This window comes from Lampetra planeri, chromosome 61 (assembly GCF_965212315.1).
Source record: "Lampetra planeri chromosome 61, kcLamPlan1.2.h2, whole genome shotgun sequence".
NCBI lineage: Eukaryota > Metazoa > Chordata > Hyperoartia > Petromyzontiformes > Petromyzontidae > Lampetra > Lampetra planeri.
Genome location: NC_136167.1, coordinates 2394781 through 2410608, shown reverse-complemented (window position 1 = coordinate 2410608; position 15828 = coordinate 2394781). Strand labels below are relative to the sequence as shown.

Genomic DNA, 15828 nt, shown 5'->3' with positions numbered 1-15828 from the left:
AGGCTTTTGTATGCCCTGAGGAGGTTTTCCACCAACTCTCTGTAGTTGTCTGCCCTTCTTCTTGGTTCTTTCGGTAAAGTCACGTAGAAGGGAAGTAATAAAATAATAAAAATAAAACATAATAAAATATTATTTTATTAATAAAATAATAAGTTCACGAATCTGAGGACCAACAAAGACACCCCGAGGCCGATGCTGCTGGAACAAACTAAAAACAAGTATCACCACCACCAGAAGGAAGGAATGAAGAAATGCCGTGGGGCTGATGGGATGGTGTCAAACAACTTTTTTGAGCGGAGGGTCAGATCTGCCATATCGTCTGCTGCGTGATCAGTCATTTTGCTACAGATGTTCGCAATACCGCCTACATCTCAGTGCCGAGCGAGTCGGACATGCGGCGTTTCCCTTGCGTGCGTATTTCTATACATCGGTGGCGTGGTGTGGGCACGGTGGTTAGCATGGCACTGCACATTCAAAGCTCTCAGAGTTCGATTCCCGGCCACGGCAAAACGTCAGTTGCGAGCAGATATCTGGACCGGGCCCTTTAGCCTCCTCCCACTTTCACCAGCACCCACAATGACCAGCGTGGTGAAGTATTGTCAAATAACCCAGCGTGAAGTATAGTCAAACAACTCCCCTCCCCCCAGACAACCGACACCAGCAGTGGAAAGAGAAATGGTCTGTAACTTATTTCCTGTTATTGGAGTCCAACATTTGCTACATTTAAAACCAAAATGAAAATTCCCCACAAGACTGAGACATCCATAGACTGCCACAGACTCGTATAGACCAACACACTCGCATGGAGACCCACAGACTGCCAGACATTCATAGACTTCTACACATCCATAGACTGCCACAGACTCATATAGACCAAAATACTCGCATAGAGACCGACCGACTCGCATGGAGACTCACAGACTCGCATGGAGACCCACAGAATGGAGACCTCAGACTTGCAGACATCCGTAGACTGCCACGACTCATACACATAGAGAGAGACCCATGAGACTCACATGGACAAAATACCCACCGACAGATCGGCCCTGTTGCCCTCTTAGTTGTTCCAAGGCTCATCTGGCAGCAGGAGGGTTGCCGAGCGGGGAAATTGCAGGGCTGCGCCTCTAACCCGCGATATTAATTACATTGCTCGCTCGCACGCACAACAAAGGACACTACCGACTTTGTTCTGCGTCAGTCATTGCCCTATGACCGTCGGCGTTGTTTTTTTTGTTTATTAGTTTCATTCTCTGCCATAAATTCTGAACGGGCGTATATATAATTAATTATTTACTTCATGGCCACCGTGCTGGCTGCATTGCAAACCCAGGCCCCCCACCCCCGCGACAAACCCGGTGAAGTTGCGCGTTCAGGTTGCGTGTTCAGGTTGCGTGTTGAGGTTGCACGTTGACCAGGACGACCACAAAGGCCGACAATGAATTTAAGGGGGGGAAATGCTAAACTGCCCAGCGGATCGAAAACAAAAAACCCACACACACAGCAAGTCTGTGTGTGCGAGAGCGATGATCAGCAGCAACAGCAGCGGCGATACAAACTGAAGGCGCGGCCCTGCAAGTGCTGGCGGTGAAGTGGCCGCTACTAGGGCTGGAATGTTTGTAGACGAGAGGGAGAGATTTCCCACCGTTGGCAAGTTTCTTGCAACCCAGACAAAGATCAGCCCGTGTAGCCTGCAACAGGCTGTTTGGGGCAAGTGCTGTTAGCGAGCGGCACCTATGAAGGCCGGCACGGCACACGAGGGGGTGCGGGTTTGGCCAGCAATTACGCCCGGCCGCCTTTGTCTCCCCCAGCGGCGATGTTTACTACACACCAGACCAGGTGCTCATGTGAGGCCGACGCAGCCGTCAACGAAGATCAACCCGTGTAGCCTGAGCGGACTGTGTGGGGCAAGTGTGGTCCGCGAGGAAAGCAGCACCTATAAACGAACGCGCGTTCACCACCACCAACCATCAGCGCTACGCCGCTGCTCGTCCAGCCATGCGATTGACCACTACCACGCTTGGTTGTGGAGGGCGGTAGGGTAAAGCGTGGGTACTCCAACCCCTGTCCGAGGCGTACTGGGCCCGTAGTGGAAGAGTAGGCCAATGTCACAGTGGCACGGCCCGAGCCTTCTGATCACAACCCCTCCCTCTCTCGAGAGAGTGTGATTTGTGGTTAACTCATCAACGCTGAGATGGGTACAGTTTACGTATTTGAAGTGCCCACATCATTACCCCACACCCGTCAATCAACTGTGGTCGAACGCCATGCACACTGCTGGACGTACGGAGACAGCGAGGGTAATGTGGTAGTGGTGTGGTGGTGGTGAAATATAAGAAACTAACTTGCTTCAACTGCTGCGCCGGGGAGATGGGGGTCGAACCGGCGCTCATCTGCGCTCGTAGGGAACCGCTCGTGCTGCTGCCCGCATCGGTGCACGTGCCACATGTTACTGGCAGCTGCACCCATCAGTGATGGGGCCAGCACAAGGCTCACTGCGACGGCGTGGGGGGGGGGGCTTGTGGAGCTCGTTCTAACCGTGCAACGCACGCGCGCTGAAGCAGTAACAAGGCAGCTAACGTGACCCGCGCGTCTCGGAACCACGATTTTTGTTAAAAATAAAAATTGAAGACTGGAGGAATTCGATGAGCTATGAAGCGGTTTCTTGTTCCATTGGGACATGACGCTCCTTCATTTGAAGCTTTCGTGACTGCAGGGATCCATGCACTTTGGTTCTTTTGGTAAAGTCACGTAGGTGGAAGATAAAAAAAAAATCACGACGTTTCGGGCGCAACACACCTGATGACGGACGCTTGTGTTGCGCCCGAAACGTCGTGATTCATTTTATTTTATGCCGACGTGACTTTACCGAAAGAACCAAAGAGTATGACGCTCCTTGTTCTTTTTTTTATTGTTTTACATGTGAACAAAAACAGAAGTAAATGAAAACGTACAACGGTGTTTCTTACGCAACCCGTCAAGACCGGCAAAGGCTGTCGGTTCATAATCGACCGCTGTGTGGATGATGCAGGGCACGCAACATTTTTTACTGGTAGGAACCCACTGGTTCCACCAGCCCACAGGGGATTATTGTGTCCGTCCGTTCATCATGCAGGGAGGGGCTGGGTGGGGAGGGAGGGAGGAGCTGGGTGGGGATGGTGGGGAGGGGCTGGGTGGGGAGGGTAAGGCTGACTGGGGGGTGGGAGGGGTGGGGCTGGGTGGGGAGGAGCTGGTCACCCCGTGGTGCCCTTATAAAACTCAACGTTTAAACTACTCACGCCGGCTTGTGCCCGCCCTCACAGTCCGGCATATTTGCGAAATACACCACGCCGCCGTTGACCCTGGCCATTGACCGAGCAACCCAACGTTCCTACCAGCTCCCTCCGTAGGAATATGTTTTCTTTTTTTTTTAAAAACGTCAGTTTCGACACTCGGCGGTCTCATCAGCAAGGTCGTGCAGGCTGACTCGCTCTCTCGCTCGCTCGAAACAACGCTGGCGAAATGCCAGAAGTTATAGGCGATTACAGACCCTCCTCCTCCTCCTCTCTCTCTCTCGCTTTATGGAGTTTACTCATTTACGCGCAAGGGGGGTGGAGGAGGAACGCTGCAAAGAGCTAAAGGCCAGGTAAGCTCACTAATAAACAAATATATAAAAACCAGGAACGAACCCGCTCGAGCCAGACAGCCAATCTGCCACGGTGGCAAGATGGTAACCACCTCGCATCGTTTACAGGAGGTTAGCGGGCTCGATCCTAACCCTGACGCCTGCTGCTGTATATTTGGAGTTTGCGTGACTCTCCCTCTCATCATCATCACGGTGGCTAGAAGATGTTAACTACCTCGCCTGGTGTACAGGAAGTCGTGGGTTCGATCCCGACCCTGACGCCTGCTGCTGTACATTAAGAGTTTTCGTGTCTCTCTCTCATCATCACGGTGGCTAGGATATGTTAACTACCTCGCCTGGTGTACAGGAAGTCGTGGGTTCGATCCCGACCCTGACGCCTGCTGCTGTACATTAAGAGTTTTCGTGTCTCTCTCTCATCATCACGGTGGCTAGGATATGTTAACTACCTCGCCTGGTGTACAGGAAGTCGTGGGTTCGATCCCGACCCTGACGCCTGCTGCTGTACATTAAGAGTTTGCGTGTCTCTCTCTCATCATCACGGTGGCTAGGATATGTTAACTACCTCGCCTGGTATACAGGAAGTCGTGGGTTCGAACCCGACCCTGACGCCTGCTGCTGTATATTTAGAGTTTTCGTGTCTCTCTCTCATCATCACGGTGGCTAGGATATGTTAACTACCTCGCCTGGTATACAGGAAGTCGTGGGTTCGATCCCGACCCTGACGCCTGCTGCTGTATATTTAGAGTTTGCGTGTCTCTCTCTCTCTCATCATCACGGTGGCTATGAGATGTTAACTACCTCGCCTGGTGTACAGGAAGTCGTGGGTTCGATCCCGACCCTGACGCCTGCTGCTGTACATTTAGAGTTTGCGTGTCTCTCTCTCTCTCATCATCACGGTGGCTATGAGATGTTAACTACCTCGCCTGGTGTACAGGAAGTCGTGGGTTCGATCCCGACCCTGACGCCTGCTGCTGTATATTTAGAGTTTTCGTGTCTCTCTCTCATCATCACGGTGGCTAGGATATGTTAACTACCTCGCCTGGTGTACAGGAAGTCGTGGGTTCGATCCCGACCCTGACGCCTGCTGCTGTACATTAAGAGTTTGCGTGTCTCTCTCTCATCATCACGGTGGCTAGGATATGTTAACTACCTCGCCTGGTATACAGGAAGTCGTGGGTTCGAACCCGACCCTGACGCCTGCTGCTGTATATTTAGAGTTTTCGTGTCTCTCTCTCATCATCACGGTGGCTAGGATATGTTAACTACCTCGCCTGGTATACAGGAAGTCGTGGGTTCGATCCCGACCCTGACGCCTGCTGCTGTATATTTAGAGTTTGCGTGTCTCTCTCTCTCTCATCATCACGGTGGCTATGAGATGTTAACTACCTCGCCTGGTGTACAGGAAGTCGTGGGTTCGATCCCGACCCTGACGCCTGCTGCTGTACATTTAGAGTTTGCGTGTCTCTCTCTCTCTCATCATCACGGTGGCTATGAGATGTTAACTACCTCGCCTGGTGTACAGGAAGTCGTGGGTTCGATCCCGACCCTGACGCCTGCTGCTGTATATTTAGAGTTTGCGTGTCTCTCTCTCATCATCACGGTGGCTAGGGTATCTTAACTACCTCGCCTGGTATACAGGAAGTCGTGGGTTAGTTTCCGACCCTGACGCCTGCTGCTGTATATTTAGAGTTTGCGTGTCTCTCTCTCTCATCATCACGGTGGCTAGGAGATGTTAACTACCTCGCCTGGTATACAGGAAGTTGTGGGTTCGATCCCGACCCTGACGCCTGCTGCTGTACATTTAGAGTTTGCGTGTCTCTCTCTCTCTCTCTCATCATCATCACGGTGGGTAGGAGATGTTAACTACCTCGCCTGGTATACAGGAAGTTGTGGGTTCGATCCCGACCCTGACGCCTGCTGCTGTACATTTAGAGTTTGCGTGTCTCTCTCTCTCTCTCATCATCATCACGGTGGGTAGGAGATGTTAACTACCTCGCCTGGTATACAGGAAGTTGTGGGTTCGATTCCGACCCTGACGCCTGCTGCTGTATATTTAGAGTCTGCGTGTCTCTATCTCTCTCCGTGGTCACTGCGTGGATTTTTCTCCGGGTCCTCCGGTTGTTTCCCCCCTCCCCCTCCGCATTTAGAATCAACGTCACGCGTTTAAAGTATTTCTTGGCCTGATGCTGATCATGATGATAAGCCGCCTGCCACTTCCTCGAGCTATCTCTCGTGATGACCAGGTCGCTTCTGAAACAGAGCTGCGTAGCACAGCAGGGGACCTTTACCTGGCAAGACGATCACCGCTTTAGTTTATGAGACTGCAGAACAAGGCCCTTGCCCACCGCAGAGGGGGTAGGGCAGAGGTCGCAATCGGGTACCCGATACCCGGCTACCCGTTTGCGACCCTGGTGCGGCCGGGTACGGGTAGGCCGTGAGTCACTGGTGAGTAACCGTTTGTCACTCATTTCCCAACGTCTTGTCTCTTCTCACAATTCAAGTTCCTAGAATCAACCCACCCGCGCCTGCAACATGGCTTCATTCCAGAGGTCGCAATCGGGTACCCGTACCCGTACCCTACACGATAACCGGCCGGGTACGGGTAGCCGGGTATCTGGTAGGTTACGGGTACCCGATTGCGACCCTGGTGCGGCCGGTTACGGGTACGGGTAAGGAATCAAAACCCGTTTGCGACCTCTGGGGTAGGGGTGGGTAACGTTCTTGAAAATCGTCGCAATCGGCAAAATCTGCGATCCGCAAACACATGAGCAAATTCTAGATTTGAATGCGGGGGGGGGGGGGGTTGATTCGCGGTGCGTAATACGACAGCACACACTCCCTCCTCGTTGTGTTTTATTTTACATCCACCATGAAACAGGAAGTATGTTGCGTGTACATTGTGATTAATATTGTCCAGTGATAAATACGACTGGCGCGTCGGTTTATGAATACACGTGGTGCTTAGCAGCGTTGCGATGAATCCAGTGCACGTGGGTAGGGTTCCGATCAACACCACCGCTTCCCCCCACTGGGCGTAGCCTCGAACGGGTTATAACTTCCTCAACCAGCCATATTTGCATGTCTCAATAATTTCGCAAGCTGGTTAAAAAGTAATCCTCACAATTTTAACCTTGACCCACGGAGCCATTCCACGCATTACCTAACGTTCACGCGCAGACTGTGCGCGCGTGTGAGTGTGTGTGAGTGTGAATCAGTCGAGCGGCAATATCTTTTCATCGGTTGCGTAACGCTGTGTGGATGCTACCTGGTCTGTGGCTCCGCACGAAGCTTCAGGTCTTCTCGGCCACGGTCATTCCCTCCCTTCTCTACGCTTGCGAAACGTGGACCCCCCCCCCCCCCCTAATGGAGCATCTTCGCCGGTTAAAAAACATTTAGGCTGGCCTGCCAACGATCAAATCCTGGGTGTAACCAGGCTGCATTGTGTGAGAAGCTCACAAATCCTTGAAAGATCTGGGCAAAGTCCCATCGGTGAGCTCCTCCGACGGGCAAGGCTGCGTTGGCTGGGCCATGGAACCAGCATGCCCAGCCACCGCATGCTCAAACAGGTTTTGTTCGGCCGGATCGAGGGGGCTAAACGGGCTCAACGTCCTCCTGACGTGGTACAGGAGGACGTGGAGCTGAGTGGACTTGCCGATGACTGGTACCAGCGGTGTCAAGATCGGTCTCTGTTGAGGAGGCTCGTGAAGGACGCTACTGGGCAGTTGGAGGCAGTCGCCCTCCAACAACAACAGAGGGCGGAGGAGCGACGCTCACAACAACGAGCGGAACGCCGGGTGACTAAAGCACAGCAAGTTGGCACAGTAGGGGGCACAGGTGGTGCATCAGCCAGTCATCTCAGTCATCTCAGTCAGTCGACCTGTGACACCTGGGTCTGCCCCGTGACCTCCTGCCAGCGGGCGTTCGACACTTCACGTGCCCTCAAGGTGCACGTGGCCTGGCACAAGCGTCGTGGTGACGTCACCATTCGAGTTTTCCCTCCACAATGAGAATCGACATCCACGTGTTTAGAGAGAATGTGGCAGCTTCTATACAAGTCCACACGATGACGAACTACAGACCGCGTAGTAACCAATAGAGACGCACGCAGATACATAAAGGCCCATAGAGATACACCCATTCATACAATGTACATAGAGACACGTACTGATTCAGGGACCCAAAGCGAAACACGGAAATGCATAGAGGCTCAGAGACCCATAGAGACTCAAGAGACACGCAACCAATCATATGCAGTGTGTGGTCTGGCGCTCCCTTCAAATGATGAGTGGTGGGGGGACAGTAAATCCATAACAGGGGTTGTCGGATTAGATCGCGTGGATATAAAATGTTGTCGTCAACCCCGCCGCCACCCGACACGGCCAATTATTATTATTAAGGCAGCAGATATCGTGCAGCTCGCAGCAAACATCGCGAATGCCGCGATTTTCACCTGAAGACGATGGCTTGTCGTTGCTATCGAAATGTCGTCATTTATTTTGTTTTATTTCTACCTACAGTAGGAGCACTCCCTTTAAGAGTGTGCTCCTAATCTCAGCTCGTTACCTGTATAAAAGACACCTGGGAGTCAGAAATCTTTCTGATTGAGAGGGGGTCAAATACTTATTTCCCTCATTAAAATGCAAATCAATTTATAACATTTTTGACATGCGTTTTTCCGGATTTTTTTGTTGTTATTCTGTCTCTCACTGTTCAAATAAACCTACCATTAAAATTATAGACTGATAATTTCTTTGCCAGTGGGCAAACGTACAAAATCAGCAGGGGATCAAATACTTTTTTAAATCCTTTATATTAAGTTCACTTGCTTGCTTGCGCGCTTACGACCGTGCAAATCTTTCGGTCGTTTTTTAACCCACTTACCGTGATCCAATCGAGCTGACATTTTGCACACAGACTGGTTGTGCGTGACAATTTATTTTTGTGAAAAAAAATTTCCAAAATTTTCCACTTTTTAGGAAAAATTTTTTTTTATTTAATTTAAAATACCAATGTGATAAAAATTAAACTCTTACTCAAGAAAAACAGAAATGAATAATAAAATAAAACCGATGCCACGCATATAAAGGATTTATAGTGAAAAACTTTGTTTTTACGGGTTAATTTGTTTCTCTACCTGTACGTGACTTTACCGAAAGAACCAAATATGATGATTATTATTATGAATCTTGCAGTCACGTTGACACAAACGTGCCAATTCGTCGCCACTTCGGCACGCCGCTGTGTTTTGGGAGAGTAAAACCCACAACAGCGATGACAATCCGAGCGCACGACGTTTCGCAACTCACTGCAACCAGCGGCAGCAGGCCAGCGTTGTGGAGAGAGAAATTATCTTCCCGACTCTTTGGTGCTTTCGGTAAAGTCACGTTAGGGAGAAAGATAAAACTAAAAATAAAATAAACCACGACGTTTCCATCGCAACACAAGCGGTCGTCCTCAGGCGGAAAAAAATTAATCCAGCAGTGAAAAGCTTTCGTGTTTGCAGGGATTCATATTCTTGGTTCTTTCCGTAAAGTCACGTAGAAGGGAAATAATAAAATAATAACAATATAAAACAATACAATTCTCACGCCGTTTCGACTGCAACACAAGCAATCATCATCAGGTGTGAAATCCACAGCAAGAACATTTTCTTGCTGTGGATCCACAGCAAGAACATTTTCTTGCTGTGGATTTCACACCTGATGATGATTGCTTGTGTTGCAGTCGAAACGTCGTGAGAATTGTATTGGTTTATTTATTTTTTATTTCCCTTCTACGTGACTTTACCGAAAGAACCAAGAATATAAGCAGAACGTGTTGTCTATATTTATTTAAAGTTGCGCATTTTGATGCGATGTCACATTTCTCAAACACCCCCACCCCCCTTCGTCACACATCGTCACAACTGTCTAACCCACCCCCACCCCCCCAGGTGCGTGACGTCATTTATGGACGTCCCCTAATAGCAGCAGCAGCAGGACCTCGACATTGGCACCACAACCACCACCACCATCATCGTGATCGCAGTGAACACCGGCAATCTAACGCGGGCTTCCGTTCTGTTTTTACTTTCACGGTGCGCGCTGCCCCACCTCGAACCTCGCCGACTTCTGTATCGAGCTGATAAATGCGACGATGCCACAAAGCAATCAGGGGGGTGGGGGGCAATCGTCACTCGTAAAAGATGAGGCCCCCCCTCCCCACTCCCGCACCTCGTTCTCTCCTCGGGTTATAACGCGCCGTGGCGGGTTGGCCACGCGGCTCGCTACGCTGGGTGGTGGGCAGCAGCGGTGGTCAAACGAAAACAACAAAACGAAAACTCCACTGCTAGACTGTACTGGCTGGATTCCCCTGGGGTCCTAGCGTGTTGGGCCACCCTGCCCGGTACGCGATGACCAGCGCGGTGCAGCGTGGGTCAATTATGAACACCCCCCCCCCCTCTCTCTCCTCCCCCACGACGGCTCGCACGGCTTAGAGTTGAATGAGTACCTGGTGCGGTGTGTAGTAAAACATCGCCACTAGGGAGACAAAGGCGGCCGGGCGTGGTGCTGGCCACCCACCATTCCGGCCTTCACAGGTGCTCTCCAACAGTCTGTTAAGGCTATACGGGGAATCTTCGTCTTTGGTGTCTGTGTTGTGTCTCTGCACTTGTGTCTCTGCACTTGTGTCTCTGCACTTGTGTCTCTGCACTTGTGTCTCTGCACGTGTGTCTCTGCACTTGTGCGAGTGAATATAAATCAGTCCTGGGCTTCCCCTAGGTCGACTCCGCCTTGAATGAGTACATGGTTGCAGGTGTAGTTAACAAAAAACCCCATCAGCACAGGGGAAGGCAAAGGCGGTCTTGCGTGTTGGCGACCACAGCACAACACCTGTACCTCACGTGCCTACCTGAGTTAATGTGCTCACAGCACTTGCCCCAGCAGCCTGCTGAAGGCTATACAGTGTGGGGTTAGGGGAGTCTTTGTGTGGATGTTGTCGGTGAATCGATCGCTGGCTGTGGAACACCAGGCCACCCGAGTTCCATTCGGGGCTACGGTTCAACGTGAGCGGGTTCGAGTGGCTGGTGCAGTATTGTCAAATCAACAACCTTTCCCCCCCCCACTCCCCCCACCTTCATCCAGCAGTGGATTAACACGCGTGATTGTAACGATCGGTCACGAATAAGAATGATGACATAACAACAACAAGAAGAGCTCACCGTGCGGAGATGAGCTTTCTGGAGTGCTTTTCTTGCCTCCCATGCCTCTCCTCGGCGAGCCTTCTGAAGAAGAAGAAGATCTCAAAAATAAATAAATCAATACCTCACCTACCTACCCCTCGTTACCTCTGTCAGCAAAGAAACACAAACTAAACAAAAAAAGCCCGCGCCACGCAAGAGACTATTTTATAAATATATTTCTTCCCGTCTCTTGATTTCACCTGAAATATTTAAGGTACGTTCTAAGGGCTAAAGCTCCAAAAATTAAGAAGGCTAAGGTCGTTAACGCGTGTTCGTCCGTTCGCTTCGTGTTCGTTGTCAGCGTTCTGCTGCGTTGTTCTCTCTTGAATGTCCACCCACGTCAACGCTCAAGGTGTGACTGCCTGAACAGGTGATCTGGGTCGCATACAGCACCGACCTGATTTTCCTGTTTGTGGACCTGTGTGGGGGGTGAGGGGAGGGGGGGAGTGGGATGCGATCGGTGATGGGGGTGGGGGGTTAGACGGATGTGAGGATGGGGGTTGTGGTTGTAGCGGAACGGTTGGTGGTGATGATGTGTGATGGGTGATGGGAATGGGGAGCGGTGGTGTAGTGGTTAGCGCGCTGCGCTACGAACCTGGCGAGCCGAGTTTGATTCCCGCTCGGTGACGATTATCTGAACCGGTTCTGGGCCTCCCCTAGGTCGAATCAGCCTCAAATGAGTACCTGGTGTGGTGTGTAAAATCATCCCCACTGGGGAGACAAAGGCGGCCGGGCGTGGTGCTGGCCACCCACCACTTCGTGTGCTGTTCCAGCCTTCATAGGTGCTTTGAAAGCTGGGTTGCTGATGTGTGATGGGAGTATGGAGGTTGTGATAGAGTTTGAGTTGGTAATGTGTGATGGGTGGTGGTGATGTGTGATGGGAGGATGGGGTTTGTGATAGAGGTTGGGTTGGTGATATGTGATGGGAGGATGGAGTTTGTGATAGAGGTGAGGGTGGTGATGTGTGATGGGAGGATGGAGTTGGTGTTAGGGGTAAGGGTGTTGATGTGTGATGGGAGGATGGGGATTGTGATAGAGTTTGAGTTGGTGATGGGAGGATGGAGTTGTTCGTAATTCCGTAATAAGTTACACAGGATATGTTAATCATTAGGAATTGAGAAATCAATTTGCATACAACTAATGAGGAAGTTCTATATTTAAACAGAGAACATCTCTGTCTGTTAATGGCCTACGATGGTAGATCATTCGTGAATATCTGCTGAACATTTGACAAATGTTTACCCTGAAACACGTTTTAGGAACGTCACCTGTTATTTTTTCCATTTCAGGTCACACACAACACACACAACATACACAATACACACAACATACATAACACACACAACACACGCAACACATACACAACACACACAACACACACACACACACACCACATACACAATATACACAACATACACAACACACACAACACACACAACACACACACACAACACACATCAGTGTTATTCAGGAATGCCAGGGCAACAGGGACCCATCTGGCCTCTCCTACCTATGACCTCTCTAGGTACCGGTTGCTCGAGGGTCGTTGCCCGAAATGTCATCTATACGATATGTATTTTCTTTTTAAGGCCACAGTTTACGAATAATAATAAAGTAATACTGTACAGGGACTCCTCCACTTACGAACATTCGACTTACGAACTTTTATAGATACGAACAAACCTGTCCAGATGTCCAGTCGCCTGTTCGGATCGAGAGTCGTGAGTTGAACCGCTGCACAACAGATGGCGGTGGTGGCATCTACATCTGCAGAACGTGAAGAACCAGTGGCATCTACATCTGCAGAACGTGAAGAACCAGTGGCATCTACATCTGCAGAACGTGAAGAACCAGTGGCATCTACATCTGCAGAACATTAAGAACCAGTGGCATCTACATCTGCAGGACATTAAGAACCAGTGGCATCTACATCTGCAGAACGTGAAGAACCAGTGGCATCTACATCTGCAGAACGTGAAGAACCAGTGGCATCTACATCTGCAGAACGTGAAGAACCAGTGGCATCTACATCTGCAGGACATTAAGAACCAGTGGCATCTACATCTGCAGGACATTAAGAACCAGTGGCATCTACATCTGCAGAACGTGAAGAACCAGTGGCATCTACATCTGCAGAACGGGAAGAACCAGTGGCATCTACATCTGCAGAACGTGAAGAACCAGTGGCATCTACATCTGTAGAGAGTGAAGAACCAGTGGCATCTACATCTGCAGGGCATTAAGAACCAGTGGCATCTACATCTGCAGAACGTGAAGAACCAGTGGCATCTACATCTGCAGAACGTGAAGAACCAGTGGCATCTACGTGTGCAGGACATTAATAACCAGTGGCATCTACATCTGTAGAACGTGAAGAACCAGTGGCATCTACATCTGCAGAACGTGAAGAACCAGTGGCATCTACATCTGCAGGACATTAAAAACCAGTGGCATCTACATCTGCAGAACGTGAAGAACCAGTGGCATCTACATCTGTAGAATGTGAAGAACCAGTGGCATCTACATCTGCAGGGCATTAAGAACCAGTGGTATCTACATTTGCAGAACATGAAGAACCAGTGGCATCTACATCTGCAGAACGTGAAGAACCAGTGGCATCTACATGTGCAGGACATTAAGAACCAGTGGCATCTACATCTGTAGAACGTGAAGAACCAGTGGCATCTACATCTGCAGAACGTGAAGAACCAGTGGCATCTACATCTGCAGGACATTAAAAACCAGTGGCATCTACATCTGCAGAACGTGAAGAACCAGTGGCATCTACATCTACAGAACGTGAAGAACCAGTGGCATCTACATGTGCAGGACATTAAGAACCAGTGGCATCTACATCTGTAGAACGTGAAGAACCAGTGGCATCTACATCTGCAGAACGTGAAGAACCAGTGGCATCTACATCTGCAGGACATTAAAAACCAGTGGCATCTACATCTGCAGAACGTGAAGAACCAGTGGCATCTACATCTGCAGAACGTGAAGAACCAGTGGCATCTACATGTGCAGGACATTAAGAACCAGTGGCATCTACATCTGCAGAACGTGAAGAACCAGTGGCATCTACATCTGTAGAATGTGAAGAACCAGTGGCATCTACATCTGCAGGGCATTAAGAACCAGTGGCATCTACATCTGCAGAACGTGAAGAACCAGTGGCATCTACATCTGCAGAACGTGAAGAACCAGTGGCATCTACATGTGCAGGACATTAAGAACCAGTGGCATCTACATCTGTAGAACGTGAAGAACCAGTGGCATCTACATCTGCAGAACGTGAAGAACCAGTGGCATCTACATCTGCAGGACATTAAGAACCAGTGGCATCTACATCTGCAGAACGTGAAGAACCAGTGGCATCTACATCTGTAGAATGTGAAGAACCAGTGGCATCTACATCTGCAGGGCATTAAGAACCAGTGACATCTACATCTGCAGAACGTGAAGAACCAGTGGCATCTACATGTGCAGGACATTAAGAACCAGTGGCATCTACATCTGTTGAACGTGAAGAACCAGTGGCATCTACATCTGCAGAACGTGAAGAACCAGTGGCATCTACATCTGCAGGACATTAAGAACCAGTGGCATCTACATCTGCAGAACGTGAAGAATCAGTGGCATCTACATCTGTAGAATGTGAAGAACCAGTGACATCTACATCTGCAGGGCATTAAGAACCAGTGGCATCTACATCTGCAGAACGTGAAGAACCAGTGGCATCTACATCTGCAGAACGTGAAGAACCAGTGGCATCTACATGTGCAGGACATTAAGAACCAGTGGCATCTACATCTGTACAACGTGAATAACCAGTGGCATCTACATCTGCAGAACGTGAAGAACCAGTGGCATCTACATCTGCAGGACATTAAAAACCAGTGGCATCTACATCTGCAGAACGTGAAGAACCAGTGGCATCTACATCTGCAGAACGTGAAGAACCAGTGGCATCTACATGTGCAGGACATTAAGAACCAGTGGCATCTACATCTGCAGAACGTGAAGAACCAGTGGCATCTACATCTGTAGAATGTGAAGAACCAGTGGCATCTACATCTGCAGAACGTGAAGAACCAGTGGCATCTACATCTGCAGAACGTGAAGAACCAGTGGCATCTACATGTGCAGGACATTAAGAACCAGTGGCATCTACATCTGCAGAGCGTGAAGAACCAGTGGCATCTACAACTGTAGAACGTGAAGAACCAGTGGCATCTACATCTGCAGAACGTGAAGAACCAGTGGCATCTACATGTGCAGGACATTAAGAACCAGTGGCATCTACATCTGCAGAGCGTGAAGAACCAGTGGCATCTACATCTGCAGAACGCGAAGAACCAGTGGCATCTACATCTGCAGGACATTAAAAACCAGTGGCATCTACATCTGCAGAACGTGAAGAACCAGTGGCATCTTCATCTGCAGCACGTGAAGAACCAGTTGCATCTACATCTGCAGAACGTGAAGAACCAGCGGCATCTACATCTGCAGGATATCATACAACTTTTAAAGCCATTCCCCCTATTTAGTGCACATGCCGTACGACAAGTTTGCAATCGACAGGAGTAAAGTTGTACTTACGAACAAATCGACATACGAACAGACCGCTAGAACCTAACTCTTTCGTAAGTCGAGGAGTCCCTGTATCTCAAAGTAGCAATCCGTGTACGTTCATTGGTTCTGTCGGCAGGATATCCCATGGCAACGCGATTCAGTAGCGCCCTTGTTTTGGCTGTGCGTTTGCATAGTTTGAGAATCATTTGGCCGGTGGGTTTTGATGGAAATCACACGCGGCACACAGCCCTCGGGGCCAATAGTCATGGCGACACACACAGACAAAAGTCCCCCGTGTAGCCTTGAGCAGACTGTCTGGGCAAACCACAGCCAACAACAGTGGCTAATATTTGAACCGATCCTGGGTCCATCCCCCCCCCCAGCTCCCTCCCCACTTGGTCGACTCAACCTT

The 15828-nt window shown here is 49.9% G+C and overlaps 1 protein-coding gene across 1 annotated transcript in view; it reads right to left on the bottom strand.

Moving 5' to 3' along the window:
- The window catches only part of LOC144736600 (choline transporter-like protein 4), a 57692-nt gene extending 46451 nt beyond the window's left edge, over positions 1-11241 (bottom strand). The window contains exon 1 of the mRNA XM_078619165.1: positions 10821-11241. Coding sequence (XP_078475291.1) covers positions 10821-10863 — 43 coding nt within the window. The 5' untranslated portion in view covers positions 10864-11241. The remainder of the gene's footprint in view (positions 1-10820) is intronic.
- Positions 11242-15828: the final 4587 nt, after the last annotated feature.